This window comes from Amphiura filiformis, chromosome 10 (assembly GCF_039555335.1).
Source record: "Amphiura filiformis chromosome 10, Afil_fr2py, whole genome shotgun sequence".
Taxonomy (NCBI): Eukaryota; Metazoa; Echinodermata; class Ophiuroidea; order Amphilepidida; family Amphiuridae; genus Amphiura; species Amphiura filiformis.
This window is the reverse complement of record NC_092637.1, coordinates 19,969,103-19,988,183: the sequence shown is the minus strand read 5'-3', so window position 1 is coordinate 19,988,183 and position 19,081 is coordinate 19,969,103. Positions and strand designations below refer to the sequence as shown.

Here is a 19,081-nt window from a genome sequence, read left to right as displayed (position 1 = left end):
TCATCCAATCAGAAAAGTTTTTGTATCGAACGAATTAAGCTAACACTTCCCGCTAAAAACTCTTTTTCATTACATCAACAGATGACGCAATTCAATGTTTATAGCAAGGAGAATGTGGTAAGATCATAGGTTTTAAAAGTCAAAACCCCGGTTGATCCTTACAATATTTTGCAAATTTTATGTCATTAAATGAAAGAGTACACTTATATTGTGTATATATACTAGATTCATTGCAATAACCAATAGCCAATTCTCTTTAAATTGCAAATCTTGTGCAAAAAGTTACTATTTTCGCTTGTTTTGTCATACAGTTGTTAATTCATTGAATAAAGAGCGCTTAGAAATTGATATGTTACGGGGAGTTTGAATTGGGAAATCACATGTCAAACTCAAACATGTTTGCTCTATGTACATCAGGCATGTCTGATCACGAAATGCCGATTGCGCAACTTGGGGAGATTTTCTGTACATTTTCGAATAGGTATATGCAGCGCTAAATGCATATTGTTTAGTTTAGTCACAGATCCTGGATATGTGGTTTAGTTCAAATTTTATTTGCACAATATGACCATTGTAACCGGGCATGTGGTGTAAAGGGAAATCCCCGTTTCAATTGGGAAATCATATATCAAAAAGCATATTTTTCTCTTTGGACATCCAACATGTCTGATCATGCAATGCATGATTTCATCATGTTCATCTTCGATTTCACTAAGATGACGCAACCTTATGAGGTTTATGAACGTGTTTTTCATTGTTTTATCACATTCACGATCACGATCTCAAGCAATACACACACTCGCTAAGATTAAAATTACTTAAACGACATGTCGTTACCAACTTCCCAACGAATCAAAGTACCACAACCAAACCACCTCAGCTTAGACCACTATTGGTCCGCTTTAAGTACGTATTGGCAACATTCAAACCGAAACGAATTAATCGAAAAATGGATTGAGGACAATTTTGAATTGAAGATAGTGAAGATTTTGTCTGAAAGGCTTGGTGATCAAATTAAGGACCAGCCGTTGCAAGTACTTGGTGTTGGTAGTGGTGAAGGTATGTATGTTTGTATGTTTGTTTGCATGCATAAGCTAGACTAAGAGAGCTTAATGTTGGCCTTATTGTATCATTTACGAGGGTCATTCAAAAAGTTCTACCTCCATCGTCACATCTCTGTTGTCGTCACATGCCAGGATATGGAAATCACCCATGATTATACTCTTAATTCTAGGCTACAAAATTCGTCCAGGGATGGAGGACTGTGGGATCCAAATACAAAGGAACTCATTCAGAAGCTTGAAGCGGTGCAAAATCGGGCCGCAAGATTTGCAATGGCCGATTATGAAAGTATAGTAGCGTGAAAGACAAGCTTGATTGGGAGCCTCTCGAAGAACGTACGATGACTACAAGAATCTCAGTCTTCCACCAAGCTCTAATGGGTCACCTCGCTATTCCAATGCATAATATCCTGCGCCCGGTCCAACGCTCCTCTCGACACAGTAAATTCACCCGGGACCCTATGATGTTTTCTTCTCATATAAAACATGTTTTATATTGTTTTGAAGTCCGAAGGCATATCAGGGAACTCAAATAGGAACAAAATATTTATCCCGAGTAAGCAGTTGGACAACCACATCTTAAAAACATTTTTATGGAGATTATCCAAATGTACAAGATGATGCATACTAAACTTTTGGCTTCAGTTTTTCAACCATTTCCGATGTACCAAATGGTATTCGTTTTAACCAACACATCTTCACAACCAAAGATCACATTTTCATCAAATAATTTTTTATTTTGTAGCCAAGATTTAAGAGTATAATCATGAGTGATTTCCTTTTCCTGGCGTGTAAGATAACAGAGATGGGACGATGGAGGTAGAATTTTTTGAATGACCCTCGTATAAAATTGTTGTTAAAGCATTTATGAGTAAAAGTTGGTATCCTAGGTATTTGTAAATTAAGACTGTTTGAATGAATCCAAATAATTGGGGTTAACGAGCGTTATTTTGAGCCTATTTCACTTCGCTCAAAATGACCCCCCGAAATAACCCCATCCATATGGTTAAATAGGGGTAAAAAATTAAACATGCTCCGATTTCACTCAAAAGCATATCAAATTACCCGCCTGGTCGTACGGCTTACAGAAATATAAATTTTGCGCATGTACGACCTGTGGTTGCGGAGTTATTAATTTTTAAGTTGTACAGTGGTCAAAAATTAAAGTCTCAAAACCACTAAGTCAAAATTTGTCTCAGTGCGAAGTTGTCGGACACGGGTGGGTAGCACATTTGTGTGAGAGTGACCCCTGCCACCCCTCCCCGCCCACCCCGACATCATCACCACCGTAACTGACAGAGGAAGCCAGCAAGAGGCTGTGTGACGGAACTGCACATTTATTTCCTTTGATTTATCTTGATATCACGTGTGATAAAGAGTAGCCAATCACCCGGGTCAATCAGCACCTGAAAATAATCAATTCACATGTAAACCAATCAGGAATGTCGGCCTCTTAAAGCTCTTAAAGGGTTTTCCCCAAAACATGTGCTGTAGGTTTGTAAACATATGGTAACGTAAATTCACACTCTTCTCTCTTAAAACATTGACATCTGTTCATATACATTATGAAAATCGGAAATATTATTAATGTTAGCGAAGACACGTGATATTTTGTGCTGGAATTCTCACAGGGACGCCTCTCCTAAAATTCCTAATTGGCGAAACACTGAAGCAATAATTGCCCTGTGCATCTTCCTTTTTGCTGAAGTTGACATTTTGTTGCTTTTTGCGTCCTCAAATGTCTCAGTAAATCCGATCTCGTACGACAGCACCGGCACAAATATATGCGTCCCCTTCCTTAAGGGATCTAAAATGAGCGTTTATTGCGTTTCGACAGTATTTTTGTGGGACATGAGAGCACCTCGGACCTATCGAATTGCATTCTGAATACGAAGCATGTCTTTCTGATATCAAATAATTTTCATTTTTGAAAATCACAATATAATACAAATTTTATGACAAATTATAAAAATTTGATATTTTCAAATTTTTGATATATAACAGTCCTCGAAGTAAATTATATAAATCTAATGATATATTCTTAAAGTGTATGTAGCAGGGAGGAAAAGCCGACGGTCAATTGAAAATTTTGACCTTTCATATTGAAGATATGGATTTTTTTCCAAAAAGACCTAATTTGTTTTGGTGTTTTGGGAAAAAATCCATATCTTCAATACGAAAGGTCAAAATTTTCAATTGATCGGCTTTTCATCCCACCTACATACACTTTAAGTATAAATCATCAGATTTATTAAGTTTACTTCAAGTACTGTTAAATATCAAAAATATCAATTTTAATGATTTGCCATAAAATGTGTATTAAATTGCGAATTTCAAAAAATCAAAATTATTTGATATCAGAATGACATTCTTCGTATTCAGAATGCAATTCGATATGTCTGATGTGCTCTGATGTCCCAAAATAAATACTGTCCAAACGTTCATACCCCAGCCCTTAAATAGTAATGCTTCCGCGTTGGGCCATCAGATTTCCCATCTAATTGTCATGCAAAGAGGGTTGCAACTCGTAGATTTAATTTATCAGGTTTATTTAGGAAATATTTAATTCTGTCATGGATGTGTTGTATTGCGTATAAGTTTGTTTACGATTTCATGATTTTGATATTTCGTCAGTCGGGGAATCCCTGCCATTCGTTGTTACTGACGCGTAATGAATTCGATGTCAGTTTAAACATGATGTATGTCCGGACGTCCAGTGATTACGTAACATTAGAGCTTGCGAAATGACGTTACTTTAACTTTAACTTTAACGTCTAGAGGATTATAGAGGATTATGTATTCAAAACCAAGGTGGTTTTGAATACATAATCCTCATCCTCTAGACGTGAAAGTTAAAGTTAAAGTAACGTCATTTCGCAAGCTCTCTATTATTATAGCATAGGTGAAGAATAAATTATATTTGACTTAGCTTTGAGATATTTATTTTCTACAGTCCATTAGCAAACACAGAACGTTTTTGACAATATTCGCAAAAGAAAGATTGTGAGAAAACTTTAAACGTCGGATTATATATTAAAAGGGTATAAAACGTTTTTTAATACTTTTGAAAAGTTACTGCAAAATATTCTAACATAATGTTATTTAAGGGAACGGATAGCAACGTTTGCATAGTATTTTTGTGGGACATGAGAGCACATCAGACATATCGAATTTCATTCTGAATACGAGGAATGTCCTTCTGATATAAAATATAAAAAAAGATTTTTTGAAATTCGCCGTATAGTGCAAATTTTATAGCAATTTATTAAAAATTGATATTGTTTTTATTTTTGATATGTAACAGTCCTTGAAGTAAACTTTATAAATGATAATTATGTACCTGTATGTTGCTGGGAGAAAAAGCCGTCCATCATTTGAAAATTTTAATCTTTCGTATTAAAGATAACACATTTTTTCCCAAAACCTACAATTTTTAGGTCTTTTGGGGGAAATGTATATCTTCAATACGAAAAGTCAAAACGTCGGATTACATGTTAAAAGGATTTACCGCAACTTACTGCAAAATATTCTAACATAATAGAAGATATTTAAGGGAACGGATAGCAACGCTTGCACAGTTTATTTTGTGGGACATGAGAGCACATCATTTTTTTTAATTCGCGATATAATACAAATTTTTATGTCAAATGATTAAGAATTGATAATTTTTAATTTTTGATATGTAGGTCCCTGACAGTCCTCGAAGTAAACTTTGAAAATCTAATGATATGTACTTACAGCGTATGTAACTGGGAGGGAAAGCCGTGCATCAATTGAAAACTTTAACCTTTCGTATTGAAGATACAGATTTTCCCCGAACAGACCTAACAGACCATAACAATAGCCTGTACGAATATAAATTATGAAAATAGGAAATAATATGTTAGTGAAGACTCGTGACTAGATATTTTGTGCTGGAATTCTCACTACCTCTCCTAAAATTCCTAATTGGCGAAACACTGAAGCAATAATTATTGCCCTGTGCATCTTCCTTTTTTGTTAAGTTGACATTTTATTGCTTTTTGCGTGCTTCGGGCGCAAATGTCTCAGTAAATTCGATCTCGTACGACAGCACCGGCACAAATATATGCGTCCCCTCCCTTAAATTGTAATGCTTCCGTGCGTTGGGTCATCAAATTTCCCATTTAATTGTCATGCAAAGAGGTTTGCTACTCGTAGATTTAATTTATCAGGTTTATTTAGGAAATATTTAATTCTGTCATGGATGTGTTGTATTGCGTGGGCTTGTTTACGATTTCATGATTTTGATATTTCGTCAGTCGGGGAATCCCTGCCATTCGTTGTTACTGACGCGTAATGAATTCGATGTCAGTTTAAACATGATGTATGTCCGGACGTCCGGTAATTACGTTATACATTATTATACCATAGGTGAAGAATAAATTGAATAACTGAGTGGAAGAAGGGCCCAACTCCATTTTTTTACAAAAATGAGTTAGACCAAGCATTTTATTGCCAGCAGACTGTTCTTCCTTATTTGTGAAAGATGAGCCAAAATCCACTCTCTAAATAGACTTCCACGTACACTTAATCATGGTTTTCATGGAAGAAAGGCCCAACTCCATGGAGTTGGGCCCTTCTTCCACAAATTGGGTTAAAGAGGAATTTTGTTAATCCATGCAATCTGCTTTTCACTACAATAAACTTTCTTGTTTACATATTAGTTACATGCTTCTACTTGTGAAATTAATGGATAATTTCCAAATTTTTGTAGCTATTTATAACACATCTGCTTACGGAACTGGCACTTGCAGTATATCAGTGGAAAAAGGCCCCAACTCCAGCTCGTAATAAGACCTGTACCGTTGCCATGGAAACATCATATATGATTTCGAATATATGTAATACTGTATGGTCATGTATTAAAGATCCCCTGAAAATGAAAACAGTATGTCTATCAAACTTTTCCAAATATTAAGTTTTTTCTTAATATCTCAAAAACAGTTTTGATGGATTTGGGCCCTTCTTCACTCAGGTATTCAATTTATCTACCAAAAACGTTGACAATGTAAAGAAAGCAGCAAGTTTAAAAAGACCCCACCTCAGCTCACTTTTTGAAACTTGGTCACATTTGTAAAATGTACCAATTAAAATTGATCATATTATCAACTTAAAACATTCCAGAAGTGTTATTTATCTGTAATGTGACGAATTAATATGTAAGCATTCTGTTATCTTGTTCTTGCATGGTAAGCCAATATCCTATATGTATGTTTTGTTTCATAATATTAATTTCATGATTAATGATTGAATTAAACGAATAACAAGTAGGCATGCAATGGCAGTGATGCTATTGTTAAAACGTTATATCTTGCATTGTTGCTGTATTTTGTTGAAAATAAAATAAAAACACCGATTTGCTGTTGATGTTCAAAATGGGATCAAGTTTCAAAACTTGGTCAAGCCCTATCCTCAATCGGGGACCACTTTATAGCTTTAGCTTGTTGGATAACCATGTTTCGGAGTGTATGTTTCTTTGTAGCCCTGCGGGGCAATCTAGTTGGATATCCCAATTTCGCAGTTTGTGGTTCTTTGCAGCCCAGAGGGGCAATATAGCTGGATACTCCTATTGAGCGGCGGTTGTTGGCGGTCTTTTGCGGTTTGTGGTTTTAATTTGTTGGATATCCATATTTTGCGGTTTGATTCTTTGTGGCATGGGGGCAATCTAGTTGGATATCCAAATTTTTCGGTTTGTGGTTCGTTGTAGCCTTGCGGGCTATTCTAGTTGGATATCTCTTTTAGCGGCGGTTGTTGGCGGTCTTTCGCGGTTTGTGGTTTTATTTCCCTCATTCTTCAAACCTTGCCCTCTATCGGGAGCTAATTTATAGCTTAAGTTTGTTGGATAACCATTTTACGCGGTGTGTGGTTCTTATTAGCCCTGCGGGGCAATCTAGTTGGATATCCAAATTTCGCGGTTTGTGGTTCTTTGCAGCCATGAGGTGCAATATAGCTAGATATCCCTATTGAGCGGCGGTTGTTGGCGTTCTTTCGCGGTTTTTTGGTTTTAATTTGGGGCCATATTTGGGGAAGTAACCCAAAAAGCTATAACCGTATACTCTACCTAAAATGCTCGTATTTTTGTTTTTCGGGATTTTATTTCAACAGGTTACCAAGAAAGGATACAGATGAAGATACTGAAATCCAACTTCTCTCAAATATCTGCAACCGTCCTTGAACCTAGTACAGAACAGATCACTAAATATCAAGACGCCGTCGCGAAAAGTTGTGATTTGGGCGGAGTCAATTATGAGTGGCATAACCAAACCTTCCAACAGTATATGGAATCCACAGGATCGGCAAAGCAGAAGTACCATTTCATCACCATTGTTGAAGCCATGTATTTTATGGGTGATGCAGAAGAGGCCGTCAGAAACTTGCAAGAACTACTGATTCCTGGAGGGGTGATATTCATGATACTTGCTACGGGTAAGAGTAAGACCCCGGGAGTTGGGACCAAGCTGTACATTAAAGCCGTCTGAAATTCAGGCGAAGAAAAACTTAGGGCCTACCGATATGCATTATGCTGATATAATTTGTTGGTATCCAAAAGCGTTCAGCGTGTCGGGTGCCTACTTTCTATTCTTTTTGCACAGACCCACCTAGGGATGAAATCAAAACTCGACCGCCAGTTGACTATCGGTTATACCGGCGGTTGAACCGCGTTCCATTATTTAGAAACAATAGAAACTGACTCCAACCGGGCGGAGCCGGTCGGAACCGGCGGTCCAAGTGCCGATCGAGTTTTGGTTTTAATTATGACCCCTCCCCCCCCCCCCAGGACTCTACCAAACCATCTTTTTTAGCTTCCTTTTATAGTCCTATAACATATTCAAGAAGTTAACAAAAAATAATTCCCGGTACTCCGGCCATATTCAAGGTTAAAGGTCAACACAGTGGTCAAATTTCAAAGTTAACAAGCACACCAAATTATTCCTCTCATTGCAAGGATTCAGAAAAAGTATAGTTTAACCTACCTGCAATATACCGCTCTCGAGTTGAGTGGTCAGATTTGAGCAACTTTGAAATGTGACCACTGTGTTGACCTTTAACCTTGAATATGGGCGGAGTGCCGGGAATTATATTTTGTTAAAGCCTTAATGTACGATCTTTTTAAATTTTTAGATTTTTCTTTTTTTCTTCTAAAATGATAATATGCAATCACTATGAAAGTTCCCAATACATTTGGACGCGAAAAACATTGGGAATTTGCAAAGGAACAACATCATAAACTTCACCTCTAGGCTCTATCACTCGAAACATCTCGCACTATTTGGATTAGGACAGCGAGTGCGGCCTCAGAGTTAGTCTCCTACGCGGCCAGTTTGGTTACGCTCCCTCCACATGTGCAGGGAGCGTAATCAAGCTAGTTTTGTACGAGACTACGGTTTGCGATCGTGGCCGACATAAAGTCATAATCTTAAAAATTATGACTTTATGTCGGACCAACAGAAAATCGTCTCGTTTTACTACAAATAGGACGAATTTGACAGTTTGCTCATAGATTTAAGTTAGAACATGTGTAAGTATTACAAATATGCCAAAAATCTGTTTTGAAAAAATAAAGGTAAATTCTGAAAAAGATCGTACATTATGACTTTAACATTTTGTAAGTGTTATAGGACTATAAAAGGAAGCTAAAGAAATTGATTTGGTAGAGTCCTGGGGGTGTTCATCATTAAATTCCCGGATACCGGACTACTTATCTTTCCTTTGAGAGATAACTAGCATGACGATTTCCTTCTTTATATGTCTTTTTTGTAGAACATACAGGCCATGGTAAACTTCAGAAATCTTTTCCACACCTAGCTTTGGAAGAGCAAAATCCGAGAAACGGTGAGCAACATCCAAGAGCCCGTGCAAGGACCAACTATGCGACCAATTCGTTAGATGTCAAAGCTGTCCTCAAAAAGAACCAGATTGCCTATACTCAATGGTCATACACTGCATCAGCCGATTTAACACCGTGTTTTACTCAAGAGGACACACCAGTTGCTAAGAATCTGCTTGACATCGCAACTAACACAAAGGATTTTAAGGAATCGGTATCTGACGAAGTCTTCAATCAGGTCATGGATTTTCTTAAACATAACACGCGTATTGTGAAAAGTGATCAAGGAGAGGATAAATATTACTTTGATACAGCGTGTGATGTGCTTTTGATATCAAAGTAATTCTAACTCTACAATCCAGGAAAAAAAGGTTGACACACTTTGCCTGTCTTTTGGCATATCTCTGCCCCTGCTCCCCAATCATGCCAATTCAATGTTGGACCAAGCCATGTTGTCAACAGGTCCGTGAGGATCTCCAACATTGAAAGATGGGGAGTGAGGAAGGGCGAGATATAGGGGGAGTCTGTACTTCACATATACAGTATTGCATGCATGTTTCCCTCGCCTCTCCAATGTTGATAGGGCACGTATTTCCATTGTTTAGTGCAAGTGTGCCAACTATTTTTCCTGGATTGTAATCTTACGAAGGGCAGGTTACACCACCCCAAGGGTTTTTACCCTAACTCTAGTCATACAGAGGGGAGGTTATACCAACCCCCTAAGACTTTTCATTCGGCATAAAAAAAAAACGCGCGTGTTTACGTCAAAAGGACTTAAGCTAATCGTAGGATCCATCCTTTGCGTTATTTTAGTGATCAAATTGTTACCTGCAGCACCTTACCCGGGGCAAGGTCGAGCATCAAAAATTGGTGGGGTTGTTGTGGCCCACCATATAGGTTTCTGCATTAAAATCCATTATTTTCATTTTGCTCTTATGAATTTATTGCAAGAGATATTGACTTTTTTACTTGGTAGTTAGGTTAACATAGTCATTTTCTTTCGTATTTAGAAGAAAATCACGTGAAAATCGCGTGTTCGTAGAATTTTTTTTTTGCCGAAAATCAATTAACCAGAATTGTCCAATTTTGCATGAACGAGCTTAATACCTTATGAAGCCACTGAAACATTATGTGGTGAATATTTGTACTTATTTTGGTATCACTGGTTAGAGGAGCTTCAGGAGACCCGTAGCTATACATAGGTACCAAATAGATTACCTTCCATCACGAAATGAGTGTAAAGTCGCAAGTTGGTAGTTTCAAACTGCCCTGGCTACTGCGTTGGTGGTCTTCGTGAATGGCCCATTGTGCTCCATCACAAAGGACATACTACCGGTACTTCTGGCTTGAACAGGTGCGCGGCAAACAAAGAACATCAAATCAGTAAGCCTGGATGTCTCAAAACTACCAACTTGCGACTTATTACTCATTTCAAGAGTTTTTGATATTAGAGACGTCCGTGAATTATGAGTGCCCCCGAACTGATATATAATCTTGCATAATTATTGCTCAAATTTGTAACGATGGTAAACTCAAATTTCAACGTGTAATTATGTTGATACCTTGCTGTTGTGACGATAATTATGTGGCCCATGCATGAACCTGATATCACACAGACACTAAACTGAGAAAAATCAATTTTCAGTTTTTACTCAGTACATGAACCTCAATCTATCTGAGAAAAGAGAAAAATAATACTGTCCTCTATAGCTAAAAAATGTAGTTACCCAGGCTATTGCTTTTTTTGCAAAGATAAATGTTAGTGTTACTCTACACGGCTATGACTACGGTATAACTCAAAAATTGTGAAATTGTGGTATATCAGGCTCATGCACTTGACTCACTTTGTTGTTCTGTTTCCTTTTATTCAACATTGAATAAGTTTTGCTATTTTATTTTAGAGTATAGACGAATCCAACGAGCCAAGTGATGGTAAGAATATAGTCGGCCATTACTGGGTCCCGTCTGCACCAAACTGGTGTTGTTACTGCCCAATTGGATGGATTAAATCCGCTTAAAAATCGATGTTGAATTGTGTTGTAAACTTTCATCATTCTTTTGTCTACGTGTTTAATACAGTTTAATATCCTCGTCAAGGCCACATCATTTCACATTTTAGGTGGGATAGACCTAAGGGGGGCAGCTATGGCTGCCATTGAGGTGTAGGAATGGATGAGAATGGATTCGTCTACATCAAGATCTTCATCTTGTTAATCAGCTACACAACTGAAACAATATGGACAAAAGTTTTTCAACGGTTATGCCAATGCTTGAAATTATCTTCCAAATGCATTTCAGAACGTCGTGAATATAGATGTTTTTAAAAGTAATCTGTAAAATGTACGTTTTGTGATTGGATAATTGTTCTTTGATGTCTTTCCTTCTCATGTCTCTCTGAAAGCGATTTGCTTATTACGCGCTATGGGGAAATATCTATGATGCTTTAAAAAAAAATTTAATTAAAAAAAAAGCGCAGTGATTTATTGTGCGCTACGCACAGGCACAACGCGCAAAGACGTTGATCCACAAGCCTCAGCACACTTTACAGGTTGTTGCTGACCACTACGGCCCCACATCATTCCACAAACCATTAAACAACAATACAGGGACTTCGCTGCTTCAAGAGCGCACACCCTAGACATTCCACAAGAAACATTCACAACCAGGATCAGCTTCCCGAGTTTCGTACGGGTTATAAAACATATAAAACATGATAAACAATTGTCCGTTGTTTAGTTGTGTTTGATGTTTTCAATTTAAGCTCCTGAAGCAATAGAAAACAATACATCTGTTTCAACTCTTGAAAATCAAGTATGAAAATTATTTTGTTTTTTGTGTACATTATCAAAAAACAAATGGTATTAAACCTAATGTTGAGAATATTATTCTAGACAATACGCAACTTGAAAGGGCAAGACAAGAAAATGGGCACACTAATTGAAATCCTACATGGAGAAACCACGTCGATAATATATAAATTTATTTCCAAAAATATATCAAGAAGTGTAAGAGTACTTTAACGAACCGAAAAGATTATTTTGTATATATATTACTTATTGTACATTACTTATTCCACATAATTTATAATATTACCTATTCTATACATATCATTTATTAACTATTCTATACTGGCTTTGGGAACTACTGCTAACCAGACATCTAGATAAGACAGCTTAGAGAATAATTTCAGATAGCACCCATCTTCAAAAATAAAATTATTTGAAGGTATATGATTTTCACAAATTAGAAGTTCATACAATTAGGCCTAAAAATTGTTTGATTGGCGTAACATTAAAAAAAAAAAATTTAGGGTAGCTAGGCCGTGATTTTTTTTTTTTTTTTTTTTTTTTTTTTTTTTTTTTTTTTTTTTTTTTTACTTTTTAAGCTGTAAATTTCGTTTGATAAAGGCTTTGGAACTTTTTATCTTCTTTTTTTTAAATTTATTTATTTAAATTTATTTTTTAAATTTTCCTTTTTTTTTTTGCAAAAAATAATAAAAAAAGTTAGGGTCGGGCCTAATTTTAGGGTAGGTCGGGTTACGCCAATCAAACAATTTTTTTAGGCCTTAAACACTTTAGTTGTTTGTCATCAACTTCGAGTAGTTTTTCAATCTTTATAACCATGGTAACACGCAATATGCTCTATATTGAAAGGATAGACAATATTTTGCCTAAAATTAAAACCAAACCAAAACCAACCAGCAGAATTTGTTGGGAGAGCAATATCCTAAATATTTTGGTTACGGTGATGAAATTTACGAACCAAATCGCTGTCAATTAGGGGGTAATCACAGACACCCCAACCGCGCCCCTGTTGTGTTTCCCTTATTCGAACAAGTGTTTACCTTATTTGTATTCGCCGTGATGATGTAACAGGATTAACTACCATAGCAATAGGTTTAAATAATTTTTGAATATATCGCACTGCACTATTCACGCGGTACCTCTGCATTGAACCATAGATGTCAAAGAACAGGGAGTATTTATGCTATATCATGCTGATAACTTGCACCTGTAAGATTAATATTTTTTGAAAAGAGCGGTATTCTATTCAATCTATGATTGCAGACATACGCAGGCGATGAGTGCAACCTGCTTCTAGTGAAGGGCGATATATTCAAAAATTGTTTACATCTATTGCTATGTTAGGTAATCCTGTTACTTCATCACTTCTACGGCAAGCCCATTTAGCTCATGTGAGGTCACATCTGGGATACCAAAGCATACGATTTGTTAGATAAGTCAACACTAATTATATTTGAACCTGACAGGGCCAATAAAGGGTGTACTACACTAAATCCTTCCGCATTTGGTGTAACCCTTCATAGTTCCGGTAAAAAATAGCGCCTATGCGAAATATATCGGCGTCCGAGGGAACCAAATTTGAGTGACTCTTGGTTGTTTTGATAAAAACGATAGGAGCTCATGATTACAAATCTGTTCAGAAAATGTTCCGAATCGAATGTTGTGATGTGCCCTGAGTAATTTAATTTGACTTTGTTTACAAGTTGAAAGTATGTCAATAGATTATGAGACAAGGGGAAAAACCTTGGAAGCAATCATGCAAGACTGTGTGTGTTATGGCATGTTTAGGGGAATTCCCTTTCATTCATCAAGTCATCAAAACAAATCATCATATCTAATTTTAGATTGTTTGGGGGAAACCCCTCTTCATCTCTAGAAGATTCCTTTTATTAATAATCTGAAAATCCCTTGGATTGTGAAATGGGTAAGATTTGGGAATTACCCACAGGAAGTGTTGTAATATGACAGAGTGGCTTTAATAGATGTGGGTTTTGGTTGCTATAAAAGCAAATGTCAACATGTTTATGAGACAGACATTTAATTATTATGAAGCAGTCAGCTGTGTGTGTATGGTGCAGCAAAATATTCACAAAGTTTAATATTGAATCAGCATTGGAATTATAGCGAAGGTGTTATATTTAAATATTTAGCCGCTGAACGGAGAAGATAGTGTGGAGACATCCCAAAAAGGAGGGATTTATTGTGATCTTCGTCGTCATGCTGATAACTGATTCAAAGCTTCTAAAGTCGGTCAAGTAGGAGAACTGCGCAAGGAGTAAAGAGATTTGGAGAACTGCGCAAGGAGTTTAGTATAGGAGAACGGCGCAAGGAGTTTAGTATTTGGAGAACTGCGCAAGGAGTTATAAACGTGTTTGGAGAAGTGGAACAAGGGGAAAGCGTGGCTACCTGATATCGGCAGCAGATTAGGACATTGATGAACTACCTGATATCAGCAGTAGATATGGGAATTGATGAACTACCTGATATCAGCAGTAGATGGGCATTGATGAACTACCTGATATCAGCAGTAGATATGGGCATTGATGAACTACTTGATATCAGCAGTAGATATGTGCATTGATGAACTACCCGATATCAGCAATATATAAGGGCATTGATGAACTACCTGATATCAGCAATAGATATGTGCATTGATGTACTACCTGATATCAGCAGCATATATGGACATTGATAAACTATACTTGATATCAGCAGTAGATATGGGCATTGATGAACTACTTGATATCAGCAATAAATATGGGCATTGAAGTACTGCCTGATATCAGCAGTAGATTTTATGATTTTATATGTATCCTATGTTTTTTGCTATTTGATGAGTGAAAAAAATAAATGAAATAAAATAAATGAAATGAATGATATGGGTATTGATGAACTACCTGATATCAGCAGTAGATACGGACATTGATGAACTATCTGATATCAGCAGTAGATATGGGCATTGATGAACTACCTGATATCAGCAGTAGATATGGGCATTGATAAACTACCCGATATCAGCAGTAGATACGGACATTGATAAACTACCCGATATCAGCAGTAGATACGGACATTGATGAACTATCTGATATCAACAGTAGATATGGGCATTGATAAACTACCTGATATCAGCAGTAGATATGGGCATTGATGAACTACCTGATATCAGCAGTAGATATGGGCATTGATAAACTACCCGATATCAGCAGTAGATACGGACATTGATAAACTACCCGATATCAGCAGTAGATACGGACATTGATGAACTATCTGATACCAGCAGTAGATATGGGCATTGATGAACTACCTGATATCAGCAGTAGGCCTAGATATGGGCATTGATAAACTACCCGATATCAGCAGTAGATACGGACATTGATGAACTATCTGATATCAGCAGTAGATATGGGCATTGATGAACTACTTGATATCAGCAGTAGATACGAACATTGATGAACTAGCTGATATCAGCAGTAGATATGGGCATTGATGAATTATCCGATATCGCAGTAGATTTTGGTATTTCAGAATTAGCTAATCAGGGAAGCTGTAATAGTTATTCCTAAGATAGGCCACACACAACCAACTGACAGCAACCCTGCAAGCAGGCATGATATAGTATCAAGGAAACTCAACGTTTCTGAACATAACACGAAGTTGAATGTTCGAATTGAGTCCCGCATTAATGGCTGCAGATTTCAAAGTGTAAAACAATTAAACAAAGGGATTGCATCAATAAACAGATGATATCAATTTCACATCTCCCGTCAGGCGATGATTCGTACTAAGTACTAACCTTGGACTATCACTGAGGAGTGTACGTGGGCTTTCATGAAATACCTAATAGGGGGTATGCAATACGACGTCACTCATGTATGACAGAGTCAGCTCATTTAAATAAAATTCTGTCCTTGGGGAAATTCGCATGATATTACATTAAAACAGGTGATAGGTTTGAATGGCTGTGGAATCGATCAAGAGACCTGTCCCTCTGTCATCTTAAGCTGTCTTAGAACTGTCCTCCAACATGGCTGCCATTTCGATTGTTATACCGTTCCGGTTGGTTTATTGCATACACTCTATATCAACAGGGAGATGAACTATTTTACTATCAACTGTAGAACTGATGCACACCGTCATCATCCCTATATCTTCGTGTTAAAAATTGCCGTGATAGTACGATGAATCCTCACGTTTTTCAACAACTACGCATGGTGATTTTATTCGAGATAGGCCGTGCAACTCAGGCTAAGCATACAATTTGAGATTTTGAGCGCCTGCCACACTGTTTCTATTCTATGTTTTACGATTTTCGCATGATCAATATATGGCTGGCCGTAACCGCCACAACGTGGAGCTGCTACGCGTAGCTTACTTTTCGTTTCGCGGAGCTAAATTGACCAATCATGTTAGATCTTTTCATTACGCGGAGCCAGTGGATGCATCCTAGTTCCAGAGAGAGAAAACTCTTGCCAAAATTAATGTTTACTATGGGGATTTTAAATGAATCGATTGTAAATAAACCACGACCAGTTGTACAGGATCAATACCATTGTTTGATTAGTGTATAGTCAATGTTACCTTGCATGCATGTGTAATGTGTGTGGCGTGTTTGTTTGTTTGTTTGTCTACTGTGTCAAGCCAGGATCACTGACACCCACGGTACTGATACTCTCATACTATCACGGTGATCATATTGTTGAATGTTGTTGACTTAAAAATAATCATGATGCAGTCATGTCTACAGTAGAACTCACCACGACCTTTGAAGGACGTTTAAAAACCCTATTAAAAGCTATTAAACCAAGATAACACTCAATGAAAACGGCTCAACTATGTTACATCAGATCTTCTCTGGTTAAATACACACTGCACTTGTGTCTGTTTTACCTGTGCAATGAGCAATGAGCTGGTATTATAGTTTCAGTTGGGTGAACGATTATAAAGCGAACGCAAGGTAACAATACTGTGGGCTTTTGTTTACGAAATGAGACAATAGTCTGCTTATTGTTAACCAGCGTTCTTGAAAATGAGAAGCTTAATGACTTAACACGGTTTAGAAATAATTTCTTCATATTTTTGGTACAAAAGTACCAATATTTCCAAACACCTAAATTAGCTAAAAATTTAGGACATGTTACAAAACTATATTTTCTAGAATTTCAGAGAATACTTTAAATATTAGCCGGTTATTTTTTACACAGCGTCAATGGTGAGCGCACTGAGTATTGTGTATAGGAAAACGGACAGTAACTACAGTATGTATGGCCTACTACTAGTATATAAAGTAAATCCGAACTGGTTTGCAGTTTGCTGAAGGTCGAATTCCGCAGGGACACCGCGCAAGTTATACAATTTAGCTCCCGGCGATACACTGCAGATCGCAGAACTGTGTGCATAGTTTACCACCACTTTGCCTAGCTATATAGTTATGTACAATACTGTATGAGTTTCTTATGAGTGCATGTCCATCTTAATAATAAGTCAGTTCGTACTTTTCATAAACTACTTTTTGAATCATAACTTTCGTGACCGAGGATATCTTGCAACTACGTGACGCTCGTCTGGCAAATTCTTAATGAATAAATTCGCTTCACGTAATGAGTAAGTCGTACTTAATTAGTCAGTTTTACCTCCGAGTAATGAAAAACTCTAACATGATCATGATTGGTCAATTTGGCTCCACGGAGCAAAAAGTCAGCTACGCGTAGCAGCTCCACGTTGTGGCGGTTGCGGCCTACCATATCAGTATCCCATATGATATTTCTATTGCAAGAAAATTTTATTTGTTGTCAGGTTTTATCTTAAATACACTAACTGGAAATTAAATACACTAATTAGTGAGGACCGGTATTTTGCTGTGGATATGTTTAACTGCAATTTGCGGGTAAAAATTTGAAATCCTGAGTAAAAATTTTGATCATATTCAACTCTTTGAGAAAAAATTTATATAAAAGAATGCATGTAAAATCCAGCTGCAATACAATGTACATTATTGACACACTATCACTCTCTTTATCTACGGCAATAATAGAATATCGATTTCAATCGAATTGAATACGATGCTCAGTTTTGAGTTTGTAGTTGACTACTAAGCGACCTAAGCGATCGATTGCTAGCCAATCAGATAGAACTCCTTTTCTTGCGTTCGGTGAAATACCAGTCGCCCGTCGCTCACCAACGGAGTATTAAATTTATATTTATCGAATAGGAAGTCGACACTGTGTGATGAGAGCATAACTGTACTAATTGATAAAATGTGGACGGCAAAGAGTAAAGTTGACATTAACAAATAGGGACGAAAATTTGGTTTTGTCCCCTCACATTACAACTGAGACAACGTAAAATTATTCGTGGCGGCACCAACATTATTGGTTGTACCGCCGGCCCCTCCCAGCCCTTCCCCGGTTCCGGAAATAATGTGGATAGTTAGATGTTCAAAATAACGTTCCACAATCAAGATATCGATAATATACCAAAGCAGGTTTCTGTCATGCAAAATTCGCCAGAATGTTTCTTTGCATAAAAAAAAATTACAAAGTACATACATATAAAAAAAAAAACTCAATTCCTTGGAAGAAATAACGTCTAGAGTACACAGCCACGTTAAAAATACATATGATATTCTTATTTGAGTATGATAAGCAGATAGAATAAATTGGATCTTCCTTGATGTAATTATTATCATGTAAAATATATAAATAATAGTGGTCCAAGAATTTACCGTTGGGGTACACCACAGCTTATATTTAAAAATTTGATAACATAATATTATATCATTTCTATTTCCAAATGTTGGCGTAATATCATCGTAGGGACAACTTGTTGTTTCTAATAATACTTACACGATTGGTCACGTGATTAACCCCCTGAGCACTACCTGCCGATCTAACATTGCCTCTGATTGGTCAATTACGTGATATCTTCACTGTATTTTTTTGCGCGGTGAAATTATTCTAACAATGTTGCTGATTGGTCTAATCGAGAATGAAAACTACTTTTGGCCAATCAGCAGGTAGTTCTCATGGGGGGAATATTGCAAAGACAATGAAATAAACATGTTGATCAAACGGCTCATTAGGTCTCAATTATCATTCTTTTGTAATATGACTTTCTTCTGTCGTAACTAAATGAGCGATTCCAGAAATAGATGCACACCTCCTATATAGAGGAGTCCGGATTTCCGGACTTTTTGTCCAGTCATAATTGTTGGAAATCCAGACTTTCTAAAGTGTCTTAAGGCAACAAATCCAGCGGGAAAATAGTTCAAAATCAGAAATCCGCAATTTGAGACCTCATTTCCGTGATATTTCATTCATTTAATTGCATTTCCAAGCCTTTTCAAGTAACATTGGCAACTAGAATTCCAG

The 19,081-nt window shown here is 36.9% G+C and overlaps 1 protein-coding gene across 1 annotated transcript; it reads left to right on the top strand.

Moving 5' to 3' along the window:
* Window positions 1-707: 707 nt before the first annotated feature.
* LOC140162623 (histamine N-methyltransferase-like) lies at window positions 708-11,622 on the top strand. The gene is made up of 3 exons (XM_072185894.1): window positions 708-1,059; window positions 7,188-7,508; window positions 8,844-11,622. Exons 1-3 carry the CDS (start codon window positions 828-830, stop codon window positions 9,251-9,253), a joined length of 963 nt encoding a protein of 320 aa, XP_072041995.1. The 5' UTR covers window positions 708-827; the 3' UTR covers window positions 9,254-11,622.
* The last annotated feature ends 7,459 nt before the right edge of the window (window positions 11,623-19,081 follow it).